Genomic DNA, 19,572 nt, shown 5'->3' with positions numbered 1-19,572 from the left:
ATGATAAAATGACCTTTATCATAGCAAGCAGGGCAAGCAGAGTGAATGTGCAGAGTGAATGTGCTTTCATATATCACCACAAGCGACTGCACTTCGGCACAAACAGTCATTCATAACCTTTCTGCTAAATTAATTTGGGTACAGTCAATGAGAGCCGCATATGCAGAGGACATTTCTCTCCTTCCTTATTTGATATTAATGCCAGTTCCTATTGGCAGCCCTCAAATTGCTCAAACATTGCTGCTATCCCCAAGATCATTTTGCTTTGATTTGCATAAACCATGTGTTTAGAAGAAACGGGAGAGCAGCGATAGATTGAGGATTTGTCATGTTGAGGACTGGTTGCTTGAGCGCTGGCTCTTTGTCAAGCGGTGGCAGCGATCACATAGATGGCATCTCCAGACTCAAATTAAAATGAAACAGGACCAAATACCTTCCCACTGAAATTGTTTGGCATGATTAAGTCTTGCCGAAGTGATTTTCTACATGTACATTAATGCTGTGCCTTCCCACTCCAATGAGGTTTTACAGGGGGACCTTCTACATGTGCGTATGTTAATTCACCTCAGCTAATGTTGTTGACAACATTTACCAGAGGTAATGTCAGGGTCACAGACCCGGCAACGGTTCCATCTTATCCCCTGAAATGATGGGGATAAATGGGTCATTTTGCCCATCCTTATTATTAATCCCAGGATTGAATTATTTAATTTGTCTATTTTAAATATGAATTTAAACAACGTGATCCAACACTGCAACAGATCGGGGATGAAGAGTTGTAAAAACATAGAGTAAAATAGTATGCACGGGATTAGAGAGAAGAAAAAAACAATGTAAGTCTGAGATGTGCGCTGAGGAATTCAGCCACACTGAAACAAAGTCCATGTACATTAACATCGTTTGCTTTGATATCACTCTTGTTAACTCCCCTTTCACTGAATTTGTTGCGAACACACAAGAGTGCACACACTCTCATTACCGAGACAACATAAGCACCCACCACTCCTCCCAATTAACTCCAATTTATCCAAGAGCTTTCAAAAAGCGATCTGGAAAAGAAAAAAAAAGAAGAGGGACTGATATTGCATCTCTGCAACATCGCCGGCTTGCGAGGATCAAAGTACTCCCATGGGTGGGAGGCAAAAAGGCTTCAGACTCCCCACAATGCAGTGCAGCCAAATGAAATAATGCAAATCGAGCCCTAATTACCACCAGCTTAGTGCGCAGCTTCCAATTAGCAGCAATTACACTCACAGTGTAAATTCACCAACAGAAAGCCAGACAATTACACACTAATTATATCAGATTTCATGGGAGGTGAAAGAGAAAGCATCGTGTTTATTACTAAGGTAGTAAATATTGACCAACGAACAGAATGTTGCAGTAAAAAAAAAAAAAAAAAGAGATCTTTATTGTTAAACGTTAGAATAGCTTCACGGTTTGCATTATTAGAATTATCTAAGCATCACTACATAATAAATAGTGTATACACACTCCCCATGTTACGTCGCTGAAGTGGTACCATCTGTATTTTTGATATAGGGTCACATTTCTCCTGTGATTTTGACAACATGCATTTAGGGCCATTTATCACCACTACTGCGAGGTAATGAGGGCATCCACTGGACCAGAGTTGCATAATTCTGCCATTACTGGCCCATTGTAATAATCTTCTGACCTCTAGCTTTCAGAGCTGAACTTGAATGGTTTGACAAATCTGAACACATACCAAACGTTTCCAACACACACAGTGGAGAAGCTCACGGTTAGCTGACATTGGGAGTCGAAAGGAGGACTTCTTTTTTTTATGAGGGGCTTAAATCTAACAATACACATTAGTCCATGTTTAACCTTTATCACTTTAAATGTCAAAACCAGTTAGAAATCTCACTTTCAAATGAACTAAAAAAACACTTATTTTTAAATATATAGCTTTTTTTAAAAGCAATACATTCCAGCTTAGTTTATGATTTTGAAACCACAGAAAAGTGGGAAAAATGTAACTGATCTCTCTTGTTAAGTATATACTTTATAAAACAATCTCCATTGAACTCTCTATACTAGTCTGTTGTGAGCCCTGCTTCAGGACAACAAGGCTCGACAATCTCATCTAGCGAGACTGTCTGCTATTCATGAGCACCTCCTTCCCTCCCTCCATCATACGGCTGTGCCCATTATACAGCACTTACATCGCTGTGTGTCCGTGTGTGTGTGTGTGTGCGCGTGCGTGCGTGTCAAGTGCAGCAATTCCTTTGCAAGGTGATTGAGACGATCATATAAACAGAAGTCTGACTAACTATTATGGCGATGTAGTTATCTCTTCATTCGAGAGGGGGAAACAAAGCATCAGCGCTGAATTTTAAATAGTTCTTTTCTTTCAGTGAATTATTATGTTGCTGGTATTTGGGGGGTTTTTTGCAAAGTTTAATATCGCCTCGTGAGCATCAGACATTGTACTCTACCTCAGTCAGAATTTCAGCTTGATCACACTGTTTAAAATGCTTATAATCGTTTTGGACTTTGTAAAGCTAAATTCTTATTCTGTTGACTTTAACCTTCCATCATTCCAAGTGTGTATCTATAAATTCGACACAAAATCCCTCCAGAATGAATAAAATGGTCCTAGCATCCATCATCAATGTCAGTTCTTAACATCACAGATCTCACACACTGAACTCCTCGGGTCTGATCCTCTTGAGGTGTTGCTGAACTTGAACTCAGACACAGGGGTGTGTGTGTGTGTGTGTGTGTGTGTGTGTGTGGGTATCATAAATCCGCAGCTGAAGATCTACGAGGAAAGGATGATCCTCAGTCTTCCGCTCTCTTCGGCGCGCACGTTGGTATTTTATGTGGCCTTTTTTTCCTGCTTTAGTTGCTCGAGAAAGAGCTGGATTCTAAAGATAAAGGCCATTTTTTGGCAAATGCTGAAAGTAGCAAAATAAATGACCTGCTGGTACCGTGGTGTAATTACAGCGGCTAGAAGAATACCAATCTATCACGAGGACGGGGGAGGGGGGGGGCTGACACGCTGCAAAGGTTAGTCAAAGGAGATAGCCTTTGACTAACTACTGGACCCGGACAATCGATACTCTGCAGATATTGCATCCAGGGAGAAAGGAGAAAAAAAAAAAAAAAGCCCTAAAAACTTCCCAAATGGCTTTTCATTCAGATATTGATCAGCACCCTTTTATCATGACCTTGTTCCACCAAGGCCATATACTTTCTTAAGGGTATATGGAACTCATAAATCTGAGAGTTGCTACAGAGTCACACTGTGAGCAGCGAGGCAGGATGGTGTAATTGGTCTTTCAGGGATGGCGGCCCTCCTTCATACTTCATAGGAAGGATTCCATTACCTTTCTGAGCGGCTAGGAAGACGACGAACACTACGGACGGCGTTAACGCGAAGAAGCGGGTCTAAAAGATGTAAAAAGGGTAATATGAATTGGTTAAACTGAAAACCTCTCGTCGCTTCTCACCTCTAGTTTCTGTGACACACAATAGCAAGCTGTCACCGAGTCATATTGCTACTAAGTAGTTTACAGCAGTGGCTCAGAGGGTACTGTAGCAGCTACGGCTAAGCTCATCAGAATAAATAGAAATGATCTGGTAAAATTCACATATTTGTGTGTTTAATAAGGAAATTAAACAAACAGGATCATAAATTGGTGTGAGGCTGATCTTAAGTATATTTATTGTTACAGGAACAAAACAAATGTACCGGCTATGATGCAGCATCCGCCTCAAAGTCAGAAATAGCTAAAAGTTAGATAAAAAGGTACCATTGCTCAAATCTAAACACGCAAACTACATCAAACCTTCCCAACAGGTTCACTGTTTCCTATCAGGACAAGCTCCACTATTAAATAATGAATTGTTAGAACTGACATATTGAACATATTTGGAAAATCATTGGAATCAAAACTAAATCGATAAATTCCTGCACCAGAATTACCGCCTCGTGGTTGTATGCCTCCGTCTGTTTAAAATACCATCACTTAACAATTTAAGAAATTTATGGGAAATTGTCATAATTAGCGTGTCAATTCTTGACTTATGGTCAAATTATTTTTTTTATGAGGTCACAGGGACCTTTGACCACCAAATTCTAATCAATTCAGCCTCGAGTCATGGTAGACATTTGAGCTACATTTGAAGAAATCCCCTCCCGGCATTCCTGAGGTACCGCGTTCACGTGAATGGAACGAGACGGACGGACTGACAACCCAAAAACATAATGGCTGGCATGGCGGAGGCATAAAAAAAAAAAAACATTCACTCATTTCCACAACCATGATTCAAAGCACCAGTTTTAACTGAAACACTTGCCTTTTTCTCATCATTTTAAATTATCCACCGAGTGTAATTTTTGAAATCTCGGTCTGACCTGCAACACTTAACCACGCGAACATGTGGACATCATCAGCCGTTAATATGTTCCACCATGACACGTTGTTACTATTCCTTACAGCCCCAGCCACTGTACTGTATATACAGTCGCGGTAAATGTTATCATTAAGGCTATATTCTATTCCATATCCATGAGCCAGACTGCACGGTAGGGCCTTCGTGGCACGTTATTTTATGTAACTGATGGATCGCAAGTCCGTCAAACTGGAACATTCTCCCCAGAGACCGAAGGAACATCCTTTTTGTCCCCTTCACAACTTTTTTTCTGTCCTAGACACATGTCAACTGTGCATGATTAATGAGCTGGAGGGTTTCGCGTCGAACCCCGTTTAAGGACTTCAGTGTTGGAGATCCCTGCACGATACGAAGAGTCTCGTTTACAAAAAAGACAAAAACCTAACCGAAGGCGGCCTTGCGTCGCTTCGTGCTGTATGTTTATGCTATATGTTTATGACTGTATCGAGGCAGATGGATGAACACAACCCGAGCCACCAGCTAATTGGTTTTGAAGTAGTCGGGGCTGGGACTAAAGGAAACAACTGTCTCTGCCTCGGACGAGACGGGAGCTGGGGACCGCTACAGCTGCCACTGCTCAGTACATCAGGTCATGTTTGTGTTTAGATTGGAAGTATTTATAAGCAAACCAAAAGCTATTATCAGTTATAAATGATCCGTTGAGTACTGGACAGACTTACGGACTGTTTTCAATGTAAAGAAGGGCTCATTTCAGAGATTATCTCATTTAAAATGTGATTAAACAGGCAGCCAGACTTCATTTTGGTGAAATAATTAAAGATAGAAATGTGTTTGAAACAAGAAGATTAGCTCCAAAGATTAGAATAAACATAGTAAACACTGTGTGGAAACAAACCAATTAGAAAATCTGGTGCATAAATCAGAATCAGGAAAGATTGGGGCTCCAGCAACAGTGTTTATTCTTTTCTCAAATACAACAAAAGGCAATCTGATGGTGAGATAAGTCAGCAGCTGCAGAGTTTTCCATCCAGCAAACAAGACACGCTCTCAACCTTTTACATTCAGATTTGAGCAATCACTCATCGCTATGGTTTAGTGTATACTGCAGCTAGAGGAAAGGATGTGGAAAAAAATGTCTCGTCTTTGTCTCCATCTTAACTTTTGATGCTTCAGTAACAAATATCTCCCTCTCATCCTCCGTTCCATCCCTCTCCATCCCCCTCTCTCTCTCTCCATCTGTCCGTCCGTCTTCCCTCACGTGTCATGCATTTCCGAGAGTCAATGTACTCTAAACAGTTATGTTCTTGTTTCCTACGGTTATAATCTCCACTGACGTGCTGGAGTCCCATTTCCTTTTTCAGCTCTGCGTGCACGCTACCAGCGCAGCCATAATGTACAGTGTGTCCATAAAACATGCACGCAAGGCAGCGCAGACGTTGAGCAGACCTCGGCTTTAACACATGCATTACATTCAGTATTATGTATCATAATTGTGATTTAAGTCTGGAATGAAAGCATACAAGTAGAGACGAATCGGGCTGCCGCAGTTTCTCGCGCAATCATTTATTTAAAAGAAAAAGAAATGTCCTAACTGTAGTAAGCACAACTGCTGTATGTTCAGAGCATAATTCATTGATTCCTTGGGAGGGTCCAAGAGGCTCAACGAGTGGGACAAACTGAGGCCCGACCTAAAATGCTACTTTTTAATATTAGTGATTGATCAAATAAAAAAAAAAAATACATATTTTTAGTAGTTAGTGCATTTAAGTTGGTGGAAGCTTCGTCACGTATTTCAGTGCAACAAGAAGATTTTAGGAAAATCTGAACCAGATTTAACTTTGAGTTGTTTGCTTATGTTGTAGTTATGTGATGAGTAATGTACAAAATAACAAACAGAAGAAAATATAGAATGTAGAATAAACATTAAGGGATATGAATACACAATAAACAGTATAAGTGGTATTAACAGTATATACATATACACATGTATACATATATACACACATGTATATAGTATGAGAATAGGCCGATAAGTGCTAATTTGCACATTGTGGAGTCACTGAACCTTAAGTTGTGCACCCGCCGCCACTTGGTCGAATAAGTTTGACTCATTTACAAGAAGAAATGTCAAACATCCGCTAGTTTGAGGTTATTAAATGTGAGAACTTTGCTTTGATCACCAATAATGAATATCTTCGGGCAGTGTACCGTTTGAAGATGTAGAGTTGGTCTGCTGAAAATTCTGATTCACTATTTCCTGACATATCACAGACTAAAGCATGAATCGAATAAACGCAAAAACAATGCAAAGAATGACTGTTAGAGAAAACAATCATGAACTGGAATTAGAAAATTAACAATTAATTGACCACAATTTTAGAAAATATATTCATTGTTTGTGTCATTATTAAGCATGAATGCCAAACACTTACTGGTTACAGTATCAGATGTTATTATTTACTTGCTAACTATTAATTTTAGCCTTTGGATACTGTGTTGGGCTAAGGAATATTGTGATGAGTATTTTTCGCCAAATAAATAAAATTGTAACAAAAAGAATCCCGATATTAATTCATAATGGAAACAATCGTTCATTGCAGACTTAATAATCAATAGAATGCATTTAGTATCTGCTTTGCACTTACTCTGCTCATGCATCACATATATGTTCATCTGATGGGGATATTGTGTAAAGGAAACAATATTTCCTTTACTACAAAGATCAAATAACTCAAGCAGAAGGACAAAACCTTCCTCAGTAAATTGTGTCTCTTCTGTATCATTAATGGATGAAAAGCGAAAAGCCTTTTTCTAACTGTGAACGTTCTGCTCCGGCTTCTTTCCCTCAATACTGCGCTGGTGAAATGACATAGCACAAGATAAAATAGTAATGCTAATATCAATAGTTTGTCCATTACAGGTCAGCTAACTGTCCAGCAGAACAGTTACAAAGCTGTTCTTTTTCGATCTCACAAGGCCGATCAATACGGGGGCATACTGTTTCAATTTTGCCGGCATTGATTTTCTCTATAACGCTCCAACCCCAAAGCATTCGTCTTTCTGAAGGAAGGAAGATTTGATTTACTGAAGAAAAATTGGAGTGCACATCACAAAGATTTTGTGCCGGGGCGGGAGTGTGACATGCCAAAAGATGGATGTCCCTTGGCTGGGAAGCCTCTAGCCTAAGGGCGTCCATTAGAGCAGTGGTGCTGCAGAAAATGAGCTGCTTATATGAGGGAGGAGGAGCAGAGGGAGAGGGGTTGGTGCTCGAGGTGTGTGTGTTTTAGGGGGACTAGCTGTAGGGGAGGATTGTTGGAATGAACCATTGGATAAAAAGGATGCTGATGCAGGCTTAAAAAGGAAAGAAGACAAAAGGAGGAAAACAGCAAACACCAGGGAGTATACCTAAACCTCTTCATTTTGAATAATGTTTCCATTCGTCTCAAACAGACTGGCTACATCAGTAGATTGTCAACAGCAGCTCTGGATTTAAAAGAAAAGTGTGCACACTGTCTTCTACGTCACACTTCAACCTTTTTTTTTCAGCTGCAGCCACCTTCCTTTTACTTCCCTCGCTTCCTGCATCCAGAGTGAATTTCCATGGTACATTAGTCAGCCTATTAGAATGCAATAAAGAGAAGGTATGAGAGGGGAGAAGGAGGAGAGTAGTGCGAATCCCCAGAGACTGTGAGTTGGCGTTCTCCATCATCTGCCCTCATCTCCCCTCTCTGTCCGCCGACTTTGTCTAGGTGTCATATACATGAAAGATGATTCCTGACCCAAATAAACACGGCAGCGGTCTGGATGCTCAGTGGACCCAAGCTCAAAGAAAGAGGAGGGGGAAAAAAATGATGAGTGATGAGGAGAGAGAAAAAATGACATCTGCCAGTTGTTTCATTTGTGGCCATTCTGCTAGGTGTTAATTTACTTTTTTCCCTCGCTCAAAAAGACAGCAGGCTGGCATGTTGAACACCTGAGTCTCAAGGCACTGGGACAGAAACGTATGGATGAACAGGTAGTCGCCCTATCCGTCTGCCTGGCTGTGGATCTGTCTATGTCTTGACACTAGATGACAGACAAGGGCACAAAAACGAGAGCTGCCGCCGCTGTCTGGTGGTGGAAATCCTCCCTGGACGGCCGCTGATACAACTGTAGTAGATAGTGAAACGAGAAAGTGCAAAGGACAAGGAGTGGGAGAGAAGGAGAAAAGAAATTGTATGTTGTGAGGAAGAGAGAGAGAGAGAGAACCGCAGACGAAGCAGGGGAATGGAAAAAGGAAAATCACCTAACACCTCTTTTCTCCAGAGGCCGGGGCCGCTGTAAGCTGGATATTAAGACACAAATTGCATTCAGGCGGGTCACACTGTGTCAGAAGATATTAGATGCCTGCCGTGAGGAAACAACAATTCCCATCAGCTTGTGAGAAAATAATATTTTCATTTTCAGAGTCTTTATTGAATGGAAACTTTGGGGAATACGTTTTTATGGCGTGTGAGCAGGCCGGCAACAAAAGGTTGTAATCATAGCTGCGTATTGTCTTTGTGTTCCTGGATTTCAATTTCACAGCTGGAGAAAGCATCGTGTGCATCCGTGCTTCCCCTCCCGTCTGTACTCACAGGCAGGGATGTTGCTGCATCACACGTTGCATTTGTGGAATTAGGGAACAAACATCTCTTGTATTAGGACGCCTGCAGGCATGCAGGTGTGTGCGTGAGTATTTTCTTTTTTTTTTTTACATGTGTCCATCTTTTGCTTTTACTTGTTCTTTTTGGGGGTTTTCAGCACCAGATGTTTCTCCAATGCCCGCATACCACGGGCTCTGGTGCATAGCTGCACCACCTGACCTTCACAGTAATTGACCAAAAATATTGATGTAATGGCACAGGACTGATTGTGATTTATTAAAAGAGCGCTGCACTCCGAGGCCCAGTGCCAATGGCTCCCTGCGCCCATCGGCAGCCATTAGGAAAACCATCAATAGCGCAACGGCATAAAGGGCCAGTAATGGGGGACTTTTCTGGCCAGGGCTCGTAGAACACAATCTCCATAGTAAATAGCCTGGTGTGAGTACACATGAAGACTAATAAAAAAAAGAAAGAAAAAAAAAGAGATGGAAGCAGAAGGGAGGGAGATGGTATCAAAGCAAGAAAAATATGACAAATACACCATATCCTGATACAAGAGGGAAAAAAATAGCAAAGAAAAAACAAAGGCAGCCAGAGATAGACTCCTGATCCAATAGCAAACTAACCCTCGCCAGACGAGTCTCTGGAGAGTTGGTTCAGCCTAACAAGCACGAGCCAGCGGCCGTCTCTCCAGCCCACCATTACCCACTACCTGCACAAACAGCCATCATTAGGGAATAGCTGCATTGCATTCTGCTGCCTATTTGGCGAAACAAACACGAAGGATAGGGTTCCCTCTGTTCTTAATGGAAGCGGAGCTGTTTAAATGGCTTTCATCCCTCTCTCCAGTCAATGCATCATTCAACCCACAGCTGACATTTTCACCTTTGCAAATCTAATTTAATCAAAGCCATGAGTATTGGGGGATGAGAAAGATTATGATGAGATTAAAACCATTACAGTGGTTTGAATAATTTCAAGGCTGAGAGAAATGACATGCTATGAACACGGTTCATGAAAAAAAAACTAAACAGGTGCATCCTTCTTGATTAAAGGTTTTTTCCTCTGCAAGGCTCACTTATTGTCTCTAAAACATCCCGACATGTGGGGAACAAAATCTCATTGTGACAAAATATGGAATTAAAGGATTATTTGTCATTTTTCACATTTATAAAAAAAACGTAATCAAACACCTGCCGTACAAAGAATAGATTAAACATGTACACAAAATGCAATGTGTGTGTGAGTGTGTTTGCTTCAACACTTGTGTTTTACCTTTTGGAAGAGCTTCCCCAGGCTCCATGTTTGTCGGTCAGGATGTTGACTATCTTCTGGATGAGCTGTGTGGCCGTCATGTGGTCGCGGTACTTGGCTGCTCGGATCAGGTGGTCGCACATCTTCTCCTCATCTCGCTTCTCCGCTGCGTACTGAGCACAGTTCGACTAGGAACGAAAGAGAAAAGGTGCCTTTATACATTCCGTCAGTGAAGGTATCACGAGCGCGTACATTGCGAGTTATACAACATTTTAATTGTAATTTGTGCTCGTATCTTGTGGAACATATGTAGCAAAAACAGCTCTATAGGAAGATACAATACAGACATATACAGAAACTCCACTCTGAGTAGAACCAAATGAAAAGCATGGGGTCATTTCTGTCCTCATGTCATGTTGATTAATAACAGTGGACACGCATTTACTAAATGCCCCCCGGCACACCAAATCATACGATACCCACAATGCACAGGGAGGACATTTTTCTCTGTCGGAATTTGTTATCAGAATGGGCCTTTGAACTCTGCGGCGATGGGAAAAGTAAAACACCTTCTAAAAAATAACAGCTATAATTTGAAACAGTGTTTTGATTTCTATCTGTGTTCAGAATCAATTTCAAACTCACGTTGCGCTTATAGCTTTGAAAGTATTGTTTCAAAGTTAAATCCGTATTGAAGGTGAGCATAAGAAAAGGGACAGGGGAAGAAAAAAAACATGCTATGTATAGTAACAGCTGGCCAAACACCTCATCAGGCTGACGTTGGTGCTTTTATATTTCCCTCTACATGTTCTCAGAACAGCAACTAAAGCAAATGGCTGCAGTATCAAGGACGAAAGCTCATTCGATTATTAATGCGTCTTCAGTTGTATATTAATGTCTTGATCAAATTAACCTTAAACTAACCCGTTGGTATCAGCCCAGATGCATGGAACCTGCTTTCCCAAAGTTACCAGTAAAGCGCTTTATAATGGGTCCTCCTCTTCAATTTGAACGACAACATTTCATATCTGACAGAAAATCTATAGGTATAAATCAAATTAGAGGGCCTTTCCTGCAGGCCTCTGGGCCTTAATTATCAATCTATGTCTCTTTGTGTGGCATTAATGTGGGCCTTGACCTTCCAGCATGATGACCTGGGAAACAGCAAAAATAAAGGGAGCACGGAAAAGGAAATTTCAGTAAGAGTTCAAAATGTTCAACCCGAGAATGCTTTGCCTTGCTGTGCTGTATGTGTACGTGTGTGTGTGTAGGTGTGTGTGTGTGTGTGTGTCGCATGTCCATTAATCTTGATCAGTGGTACTGAAGGCAAGCAGGAATTGGGACAAGTAAAAAGCTGGACCAAAGGAAGGGAATAAGAGGATAGGGTTTAAAATGCAACAATTACGCCAAGCATTTGATTATCGCACATGTTAAACTTTAAACAGAAAACAACTAGTTAATATAGAAAAAGAGAAACACTTATGTATGTATAGATAATGTATAATATGATTATAAAAATGATCCATTTTGCCTAAATAAATGGTGATGTGGATTGCCGTCCTTTAAACAGATATTAGTAAGCCTATAAAGTCCATTTCCATCTGCGCCTGTCAGACATGTAAAGTCTGCAGTACTAATCAACAGTGCTGGGTTCAAACTCATAACCATAAACAAACATTTCATCACCTGTGTGTTGAGCCTGCCCAAACACCCAAACCCTCCATGCTGTAATGGGATTTTCTCATATTCGAAGCCAAAGTCGACTGCAGCAGAAAAGGCCAAATTCACAGACTCACCCCTAGAATAACAAACCAAAAAAGCTGAACACACCAGTTGTGCCATTAAAACCCAACGTCGGGTTTGCGCGTAAGAGGAAAAGACAAGTCACTGTTAATTCCCGGGGTCATTCCGTAGATGTGAAGTCAGAGAGTACGCAGGGGAATTATGAAGGACTTATTATGTTATGTTATTATGAGGGTTAAAGCGAATAACCAAATCCCCCGGTTGGCACCATCCTGCCTTCACTTCTCTCCAGGTCCGCTGACGGGATAAAGGGCAGAAACTAGAAAGGAGCTTTTGGGGTATTTTCAAAACAAACAGTTCTTTCTTTCCTTTCAAGGAATGTTGAGGAAACATAAGAAGTAAATTAAAAGTATCTGTTCCTATTTGCAATTAGAAACATGCCTGTCTTTTTGTTTTTTTGGAGTGACCACAGCGGTCAGTGTGCATATTTTGACAAGAAAACCACCATAAAAAGACTCGCTCGGAGACAAGCACTTCCATTTACCAAGTTAAAAGAGTGCAGCTGAAGAAAAGGGGATGGCGGACTCTGTCAACTTCCTACCCAGACAGCCACCAGGGCACAACTTGCTGGCAGTGATGACCGTTATGACTTGCGACACTGTAATCATGGGCAGCACCTTCCATTACATGGCCCGGCTGACAGGGTCGCCCAGCGTGAGGGCCCGGCTTTGTCGGAGGAGACAGCTCGGTGAAGACGAAATGATAATGGGCTGGCATTAATCGAGTCAATTACACCGAGCCGTGTCTCCCACAATTCATCAACAGTTCAAATAAATAACTATGGATGTGTGTTGGGAAGTTTGGGGAGGAAATGGGCTGCTGGGGAAGTGACAGGGGAGTGGAAAGAACAGTCATCATCTCGGAAATCACATCACGAAGAAGATGGCGACACGCACATACCGACACAAAGCTTTGAAACGTGTGAACGTTCATCATATAACCCAACCTCTTTTTGAGCCGGAGATTGCTACGCATCAGATTTTTGATGTTAAAAATTGTTGTTGTGGTTATCGCTGCCCATCCCTCATGTTTTTTTGCCGTGCTGATTCTACAAATAATAAGCAGGGAGGAGATGAGTTACACAGTGGTGGTGTTGTAACAGCCTTATCTAAATGCTGTATTTGTTGTCAGATGATGCCTTGGCTCCCCTCCTCCTCTCCCTCGCTGGGTTGAGGGGGGTTAACCAGTATAATGGGCTGGAGAATGGAGGCTCATTACAAGATATCAGCCCTGTGTTTATCAATTACAGTGACAGAAAAGGTCTAGTGGTGTTTTTCGTGCCACGGCGAGCCTTCAGCGCGCCGACTGACAGAACCGGGGTCTCAGGGTTCTGTCGGGGAACAGGAGGAAGAAACAAAACCAGCAGAGATGTTATTAAAGCGCTTGATTTGCAATCTCTTGACACTGGTGGCACATCAGGGCTGCACACTCTCCAAGGCTGGGCTATCGCTCTGCGAGAATCTCCAATTTCTCACATCCGTCGACAAGCACTCCCAGAGGGTTTCATTTACAAACGGGCAGAGAAACTGTCCAGAGGAAGGCGAGACATCAGGCTTGTCCTTGTCTGGTATCAAAGAATGCAAATATACTACAAATAAATTCCTCCTGGATCACAATGGAGGTCTAGGGAGACAAGACGGTGAAATGAGAAAGGAGGACGGGGGTCGGAAAACAAAAGTAGATGCTGAACCAGTCCACCAATTGGTTTCAAAGAGATTCCCTTGCACTTGATCTCTTGGCCTCTAGTTTTCAAATTGCAACATAAAATGTCACCAGGGGAATTCAGACAATGGGCTGGGGAAGAAACGAGCGAAAGGAAGAGGAGGGGGAGAAAAATGAGGGCTTAAAAGTACAATGGCGAACAAAAGTCACCAAATGACAATGCCTGACAGCCACTTCAATTCTGAAATGATGTCCCTGTCATGCCGTGCTCCCAAGTATTGATTTTTTCTCCCTTCTCTTGGAGCACAGGAGGAAAAAAAATAATCTAATCCAGCTGAAATAGATCCCTCTCTGCTGGCACCGGCTCATTGCTAGCGGCCATCGAGGTTAACGCAGGCGCAACACTTATCAAAGTATCTCTCTCCTCTCCCCTGCTCCTCCCCTCACAGTCTGTGGCTGATCCTTAATGGACTGGTCAACTGGCAGCCTCTTCATCTCTTCTACCCAGAAACCTCTCGTCTCTGCAAAAAAAGCGCCCTCCTCACGCCACATCAGTCTGCGTTGCTGCCATCTTTTCCTGATGACTCCAGCTCAGCGTCAAGGTCATGCCACAAGAAAAATCGTACTGTCGCCTGGAAGTGAAAAATAGTCAAATGACGAGAGGACACGACCGGATGAGAAATACACGTCCTCTGGGTTGGCTGTTGCCTGAAAACACAATTACAGCACAAACACAACACGCTGCAACAGCTCTGCATGTAGAAAATCATTGTAACAATGAACAATAGAACATTCCCTGCTGTAAAAAAAAAAAAGAGACCGTGTCTAAGGATGTGGAGTAAAGTCATATTTTGGGGAGTTAGTTGGTAATGGACGCTTCGAATGAGGTACCTGGGGACTTTAATACGCGGGACCGAGACTACTGTTCCCCATTCGTCTTCTGTAACCCACTTCTCCTGCTCGACCTCCTGGTGTCTTGAGCGAAACAGTGAATGCGGCAATGCTGAAAGATGCCAACTTGCTACACATTTTGACAATATAGTCAGTGTGATGTTTTTTACGAGAGCTACTGCTTGTCCGGTCTTGAGGAGTTTGTCTTTCGCCTCTTTATGAAATGTCATCCTGATGGTTGTGCCAAAACACTATCACAATTATAGACATGTTCCGGTTTTATTTTTTCCTCTCGTTCTCTTGACAGCAGTTTTGCCCATAATGAGGTGCCCGGGCCCCTCCAGCCCTGCTGACACGCTACATTACAGTCGCGACAACTACATGACAGCAAGCTACAGTTGGTGGCAGCCGTCAGTCAGACTGCTGTGAATGATGTGGCGTAAATAGCCTTCGGGAGCTCTGGTTCTCTGGTTCTTTCTGTGTGTGTTTGAGTAACATTTGATCAGCAGATTGATTTCTGTAACAACAAAGCAAATCTCAGGTTTTTGTGGAATCAATATACTGATCTGCCTGCTGGTTATATAAATTGGGATGTACTGCAATAGCTCAGCTCTGGATCCAACTTAAGCTACATCACAATTACATTACGATGTACTATCAAAGTGCATCCTTGCTCCGGCTCTCTCTGTGATGCACACGTTTCCAGAGACCAGGGCTATGATAATACAGCATAATGAGCATCAGCTCAATGCTAATGTCATTAACGCGGGGAGAGGCACCAGATCGTTTTACAAGCTCAGCAGAGGGAGGGCAATGACGCCGAGCACTAATTAGCCGCTATCGTCTGGCTTTCACAGGATCTCTCTCAGACAGTCAATTCAATTACTCCATATAACAGCAGAAGATGAATCAAGGGGGTGTATAACAAAAATAAAAAAAAGACTGAGCAGAAGGGAAGGGTAAGAAAGAATAGAAATGACTTGGGTCTTGCTCACTCTTCCCTATCTGGACCTTCTTATCTGCCCTTGTGCCCCTGAGCCCACCACATTTCATCCCTAATGAACAGGCCCATAAAACGAGGGAGTTCGATTTCTCTCTCCTCCTTTCTATCTCTTGGGCTCCCCTCTCCTGCCTGCTCCTCTGGAAGATATCAGACTCCATCATTTGCTGTGCTGGGCAGCAGCATCCGATCCGTAGATCTCCTTCACATTAAGGATCCTTTTAGATAGAGCACCCTAAAAGGTAATTGGATTTCCCCCTTGTTATCTTCATCTGTTTCACCCTAAGCCCACTGTAATAACTTACTCTCTGGGCCAAAGATAACTCAATTCTGTCCCACAGAGAGCCAGTGAGAGTGTGGGTGAGAAAGAGAGAGAGAGAGAGAGAAAGCATATGTTATGTCTCTGAGGCACACGGGTATCTAAATCCTCCATCACTGCCTTCTAAAGGATATGAACTCTGACAAGGAGCAAACATAAATTTGTTTTTATGTATTGAATCATTCTCTTTTCTGGTGCCTTGGCATTGCAGCGGATGTGGAACTAAAGCATGAGCTTTTAAAAATGCAGAAAAGTACAGTGAGGCAGATTATGTTCTGGCAGTGCCTTCGCAGACGTCCACACTTCCAGTGTAACACAATGACATCAATAGTGAGTCATTTTGGAGGCCTGTTTCGAGGGGTTATTTCTCACAAAATAATAACCAACCTTTAGTGTCACGGCAACACAATACAACGGGACAACGCCTTCAAAGAAAACTGTGAAATAGCTGAAAATTATTTCAACCCCCCCCCCCCCGCTCTCAGGGGGGATGTTTCATTGGCCTGTTATTTTTATTGTGGCAGTGCAAAATGAAACCGTTGGCTCTAGCAGAGCTCGTATGGAGGCAAAAATCAATACAGCAATATCAGAGCAAGACTTATCAGGGCTTCACTTCTTCTCGGAGGTCACAGAGGAGCAACTGCATTTAAGTGGGGAATTCAATTGTGAAACATAGTTTGGGACGAGCTATGCCCGGTATCTGATCGAGGACGGCTGGACGACTGCGAAGGGAGAGTAAGTTCCCAATGACGATACCAAAACACAGCTAAACAAAAGTTATAGCTTTCCATTTGTTGTGTATTTGCAGTCAATTGAGTGACATTTCATGGAACCGATAGTGGCGCTTCTTTTGGAATTAACAATCCCCGACCCTATAACACTGCATACAGTATCGTGCTGCTGTACGCCCACAGCCTCTTCTATATATTTTAAATGTGGCAGTAGAAAGCAGGGTGGATAAGGAGAGCTCACAGAGTAGAACAACTAAATAAAACAGAAGATCCTACATCCGGTCATTTACAAACTCTCTTACCAAATAAGCATCAAAGACTATTCATGCACGTTGGTAATCAGATAAATAACTGCACATTTACTGAACGCTTATGTAATAACAGGACTTAAATTCTGTCAGCCGGTTTATTGTTAAATCCAACTATGAGAACTCAGGTTCTTATGTGCAATGCCAAACTACTGTATGCCAGGTTAGGGACTAATGCCTGGGAGTTTGAGAAATAGAGAACCATCCGAGGCAGAGCAGGGATCATTTGCATTGCAAAGACTGGTTGCCAAGTCTGTCTGCCAGTCAACACACTCTGAGCCATTATGTACTTGTGTTGCCACTGCATGCTATACATATGCTTTTGCAAGACCGCAAATACTGTACACCTTTTCATAAAGTGTGCAGTATGGACAAAACATCTGCCACAACAACCTAGTAGAATAAAAGCATGCTCCGCCAGTCTGTGTTGATAGTGATAAGTTGAGATCATGTCAGATAATGTGTGCAAATGACTGACACCTGGAGCCGAGTGAGTAATAAGGGTTCACAAGAACAGGATGACAATTACACAGAAAAGCCGTCTTTCAAAGAAAGAGAGCAAAACATAGCAATCGTAGACACAACTTTGATGTTGTGGCCCCGCCCCCTCTGATTGACTTTCAGCACTCTTGAGGGATTTTACTTTACCCGAATGTCAGAGAGACCCTTCATTGAACCTTAAAAAAAAAAAAAAAAAGCATTTTTACTGCAAAGTGGGGGCTGAAGTGGTGGGTTTACACACAGTCAGCCCTTCAGGCCAGCACCTCTCAGGTCTGTCTGCAGATTTTAGTGCTGGCGGGTTCTTGAGAAATGAGGGGAGGGAGGGATGGCGGAGAGGGGAGGATGCCATATTCCTGTCAGGGGCAAAATACACCCCCAGCGGGAGTATAATGGACAGGATCTCAGCAGGAAATGGTTTTGGTGAGATCTAGAAAGCGGGGGGGGGGGCAGAGTTGGACTGGGAAAAGGGGCAACTAAGGGTGCCCATGGGTCAGGATAGAGTTGGCCCGGCAGCTGAATGGCAACATTTGTGCTGAGAACTGGGAGGAAGAGAAGCTTCAGGGGCAAGCCTGCAGTTAGATGAAGAGGCACGAGGATAAATTAACACTACACAATGTTTGGTTAGTGATATTTGCCAAGCTTGATCACCAGCCTCAAACTACTTCAGTGTGTATGCAAGTCTGTGTGTGTCTGTGTGTGTGTGTGTGTTCACGATTAGCACACGTTGAAAGCAAACATTTACCCTCTCCGTTTGCTGTGACAGCTCTTAAAGCTTGATGGACAAGTTTTGAGTAGTCGTCGGATCAGATTCTCGATGCTCTCCCTTCCTTGTTTTCATTATATATATATATATATATATTCACTGACAGAGCATACATTGGGAATATCAAACTATTAAACATTGCTATCAAAGGAGTCTTAGTGCAATGGTCCCTAAAGCTACAACTGGACTTTATTGTCCGAGCTTAGCAGGCCTAGAGTTCCAGTGATCTCACAGGAGGAAATGTGGTATGACAGATTGTGTTTGGTTAACATTTCTTTCTTGGTACAGAAAAAAAAAAAAAAAGTCTGTGCTGGAATCCTTCACCTGCCTTATCATCCTTCATCCTTCCAACCTATAATTAAAGTTTAAATCTGTCATTTTTCTTTATTGATATATCTTTGAATCCATCTGTATGAAGGAGTGTGGCAAAACAGCTGTTAGACACTCTTCTAGTGAGAAATGCTGATCAGATTTGTCAGCTCGCACATTCAGTCCAACTCACTCACTTCAGAAAATCATCTTTTATGCAATCTCATTGCCTGGTCTGCAGATACCGCTTTGAGTGGATACCACCAATAGAGTAAAACCGCTTCATGCAAGACTTAATGCTTTGTCTACTTAACTTTGTAGTAGTTTGAAAAGTTACAGATTTACGCTTTAGGTTGCAGAATATTGTTTCCGTTTGTGTCAAAACTTTCTGTAATCCCACATCTCTAAAATCGTGATGTTTTGGATAGACCTTACAAATTGTCTATACATCTAAAGACAATGTAGTTCGCTTACATAATAAGAAATGATGTAAGGTGCCCGTGCATGGGTTACCAGTGCTGTGCAGCGTCTTACCTCAAACTCTGCATGTTTATGGATGTCTTCAGCTCTCTGTCGGCTAAGGATAAATTCAGCTTCATTAGCCACACGAACCAGGTGGTCCTTCATGGTGTGGCTCAGCAGCCTAGGGAGAGGGCAGATGGACATCAGCTTACCAGAATACTACACAATGCATTTACAATTATTTAAAAAAATGTATTAGGTATATGGAAGTCAATTTACATCAGTGATACAGGGGAAAAGGCCAGATTGGTGGTGAGCAATATCATAAACTCTTGAGCTGCAGAATGTGTAAAACATCTGTTTAACACTATGATATCTGGTAACCAAGAGGAGGAACAGCCATGCAATATCCATAAAATGCTGAAAAAGAACCGTGCAAAATAAGCAGAAAATCTAATTTGGAAACAAAAACCGAACCAGATAGATCCTTTAACTGGGGTGCAGGTGCTAATTGATTTGTTAATGATATGCATCTGACAAGAGGGAGGATCTCTCCTC

General features: G+C 42.3%; 1 protein-coding gene across 3 annotated transcripts in view; it reads right to left on the bottom strand.

Annotated features, from left to right (window-relative positions):
* The window catches only part of lrba (LPS-responsive vesicle trafficking, beach and anchor containing), a 180,203-nt gene that overhangs the window by 83,452 nt on the left and 77,179 nt on the right, over positions 1–19,572 (bottom strand). For all 3 annotated transcript variants that reach the window (XM_079159646.1, XM_079159648.1, XM_079159647.1), the window contains exons 35-36: positions 19,087–19,195; positions 10,287–10,453 (exon numbers count right to left, since the gene is read on the bottom strand). In XM_079159646.1, the coding sequence (XP_079015772.1) occupies positions 10,287–10,453; positions 19,087–19,195 (276 nt within the window). The remainder of the gene's footprint in view (positions 1–10,286; positions 10,454–19,086; positions 19,196–19,572) is intronic.

Source organism: Pholis gunnellus (genome assembly GCF_910591455.1).
Source record: "Pholis gunnellus genome assembly, chromosome: 5".
Classification (NCBI taxonomy): domain Eukaryota; kingdom Metazoa; phylum Chordata; class Actinopteri; order Perciformes; family Pholidae; genus Pholis; species Pholis gunnellus.
The sequence above is the reverse complement of the archived record's forward strand: the minus strand, read 5'-3'. Positions and strand labels throughout refer to the sequence as shown.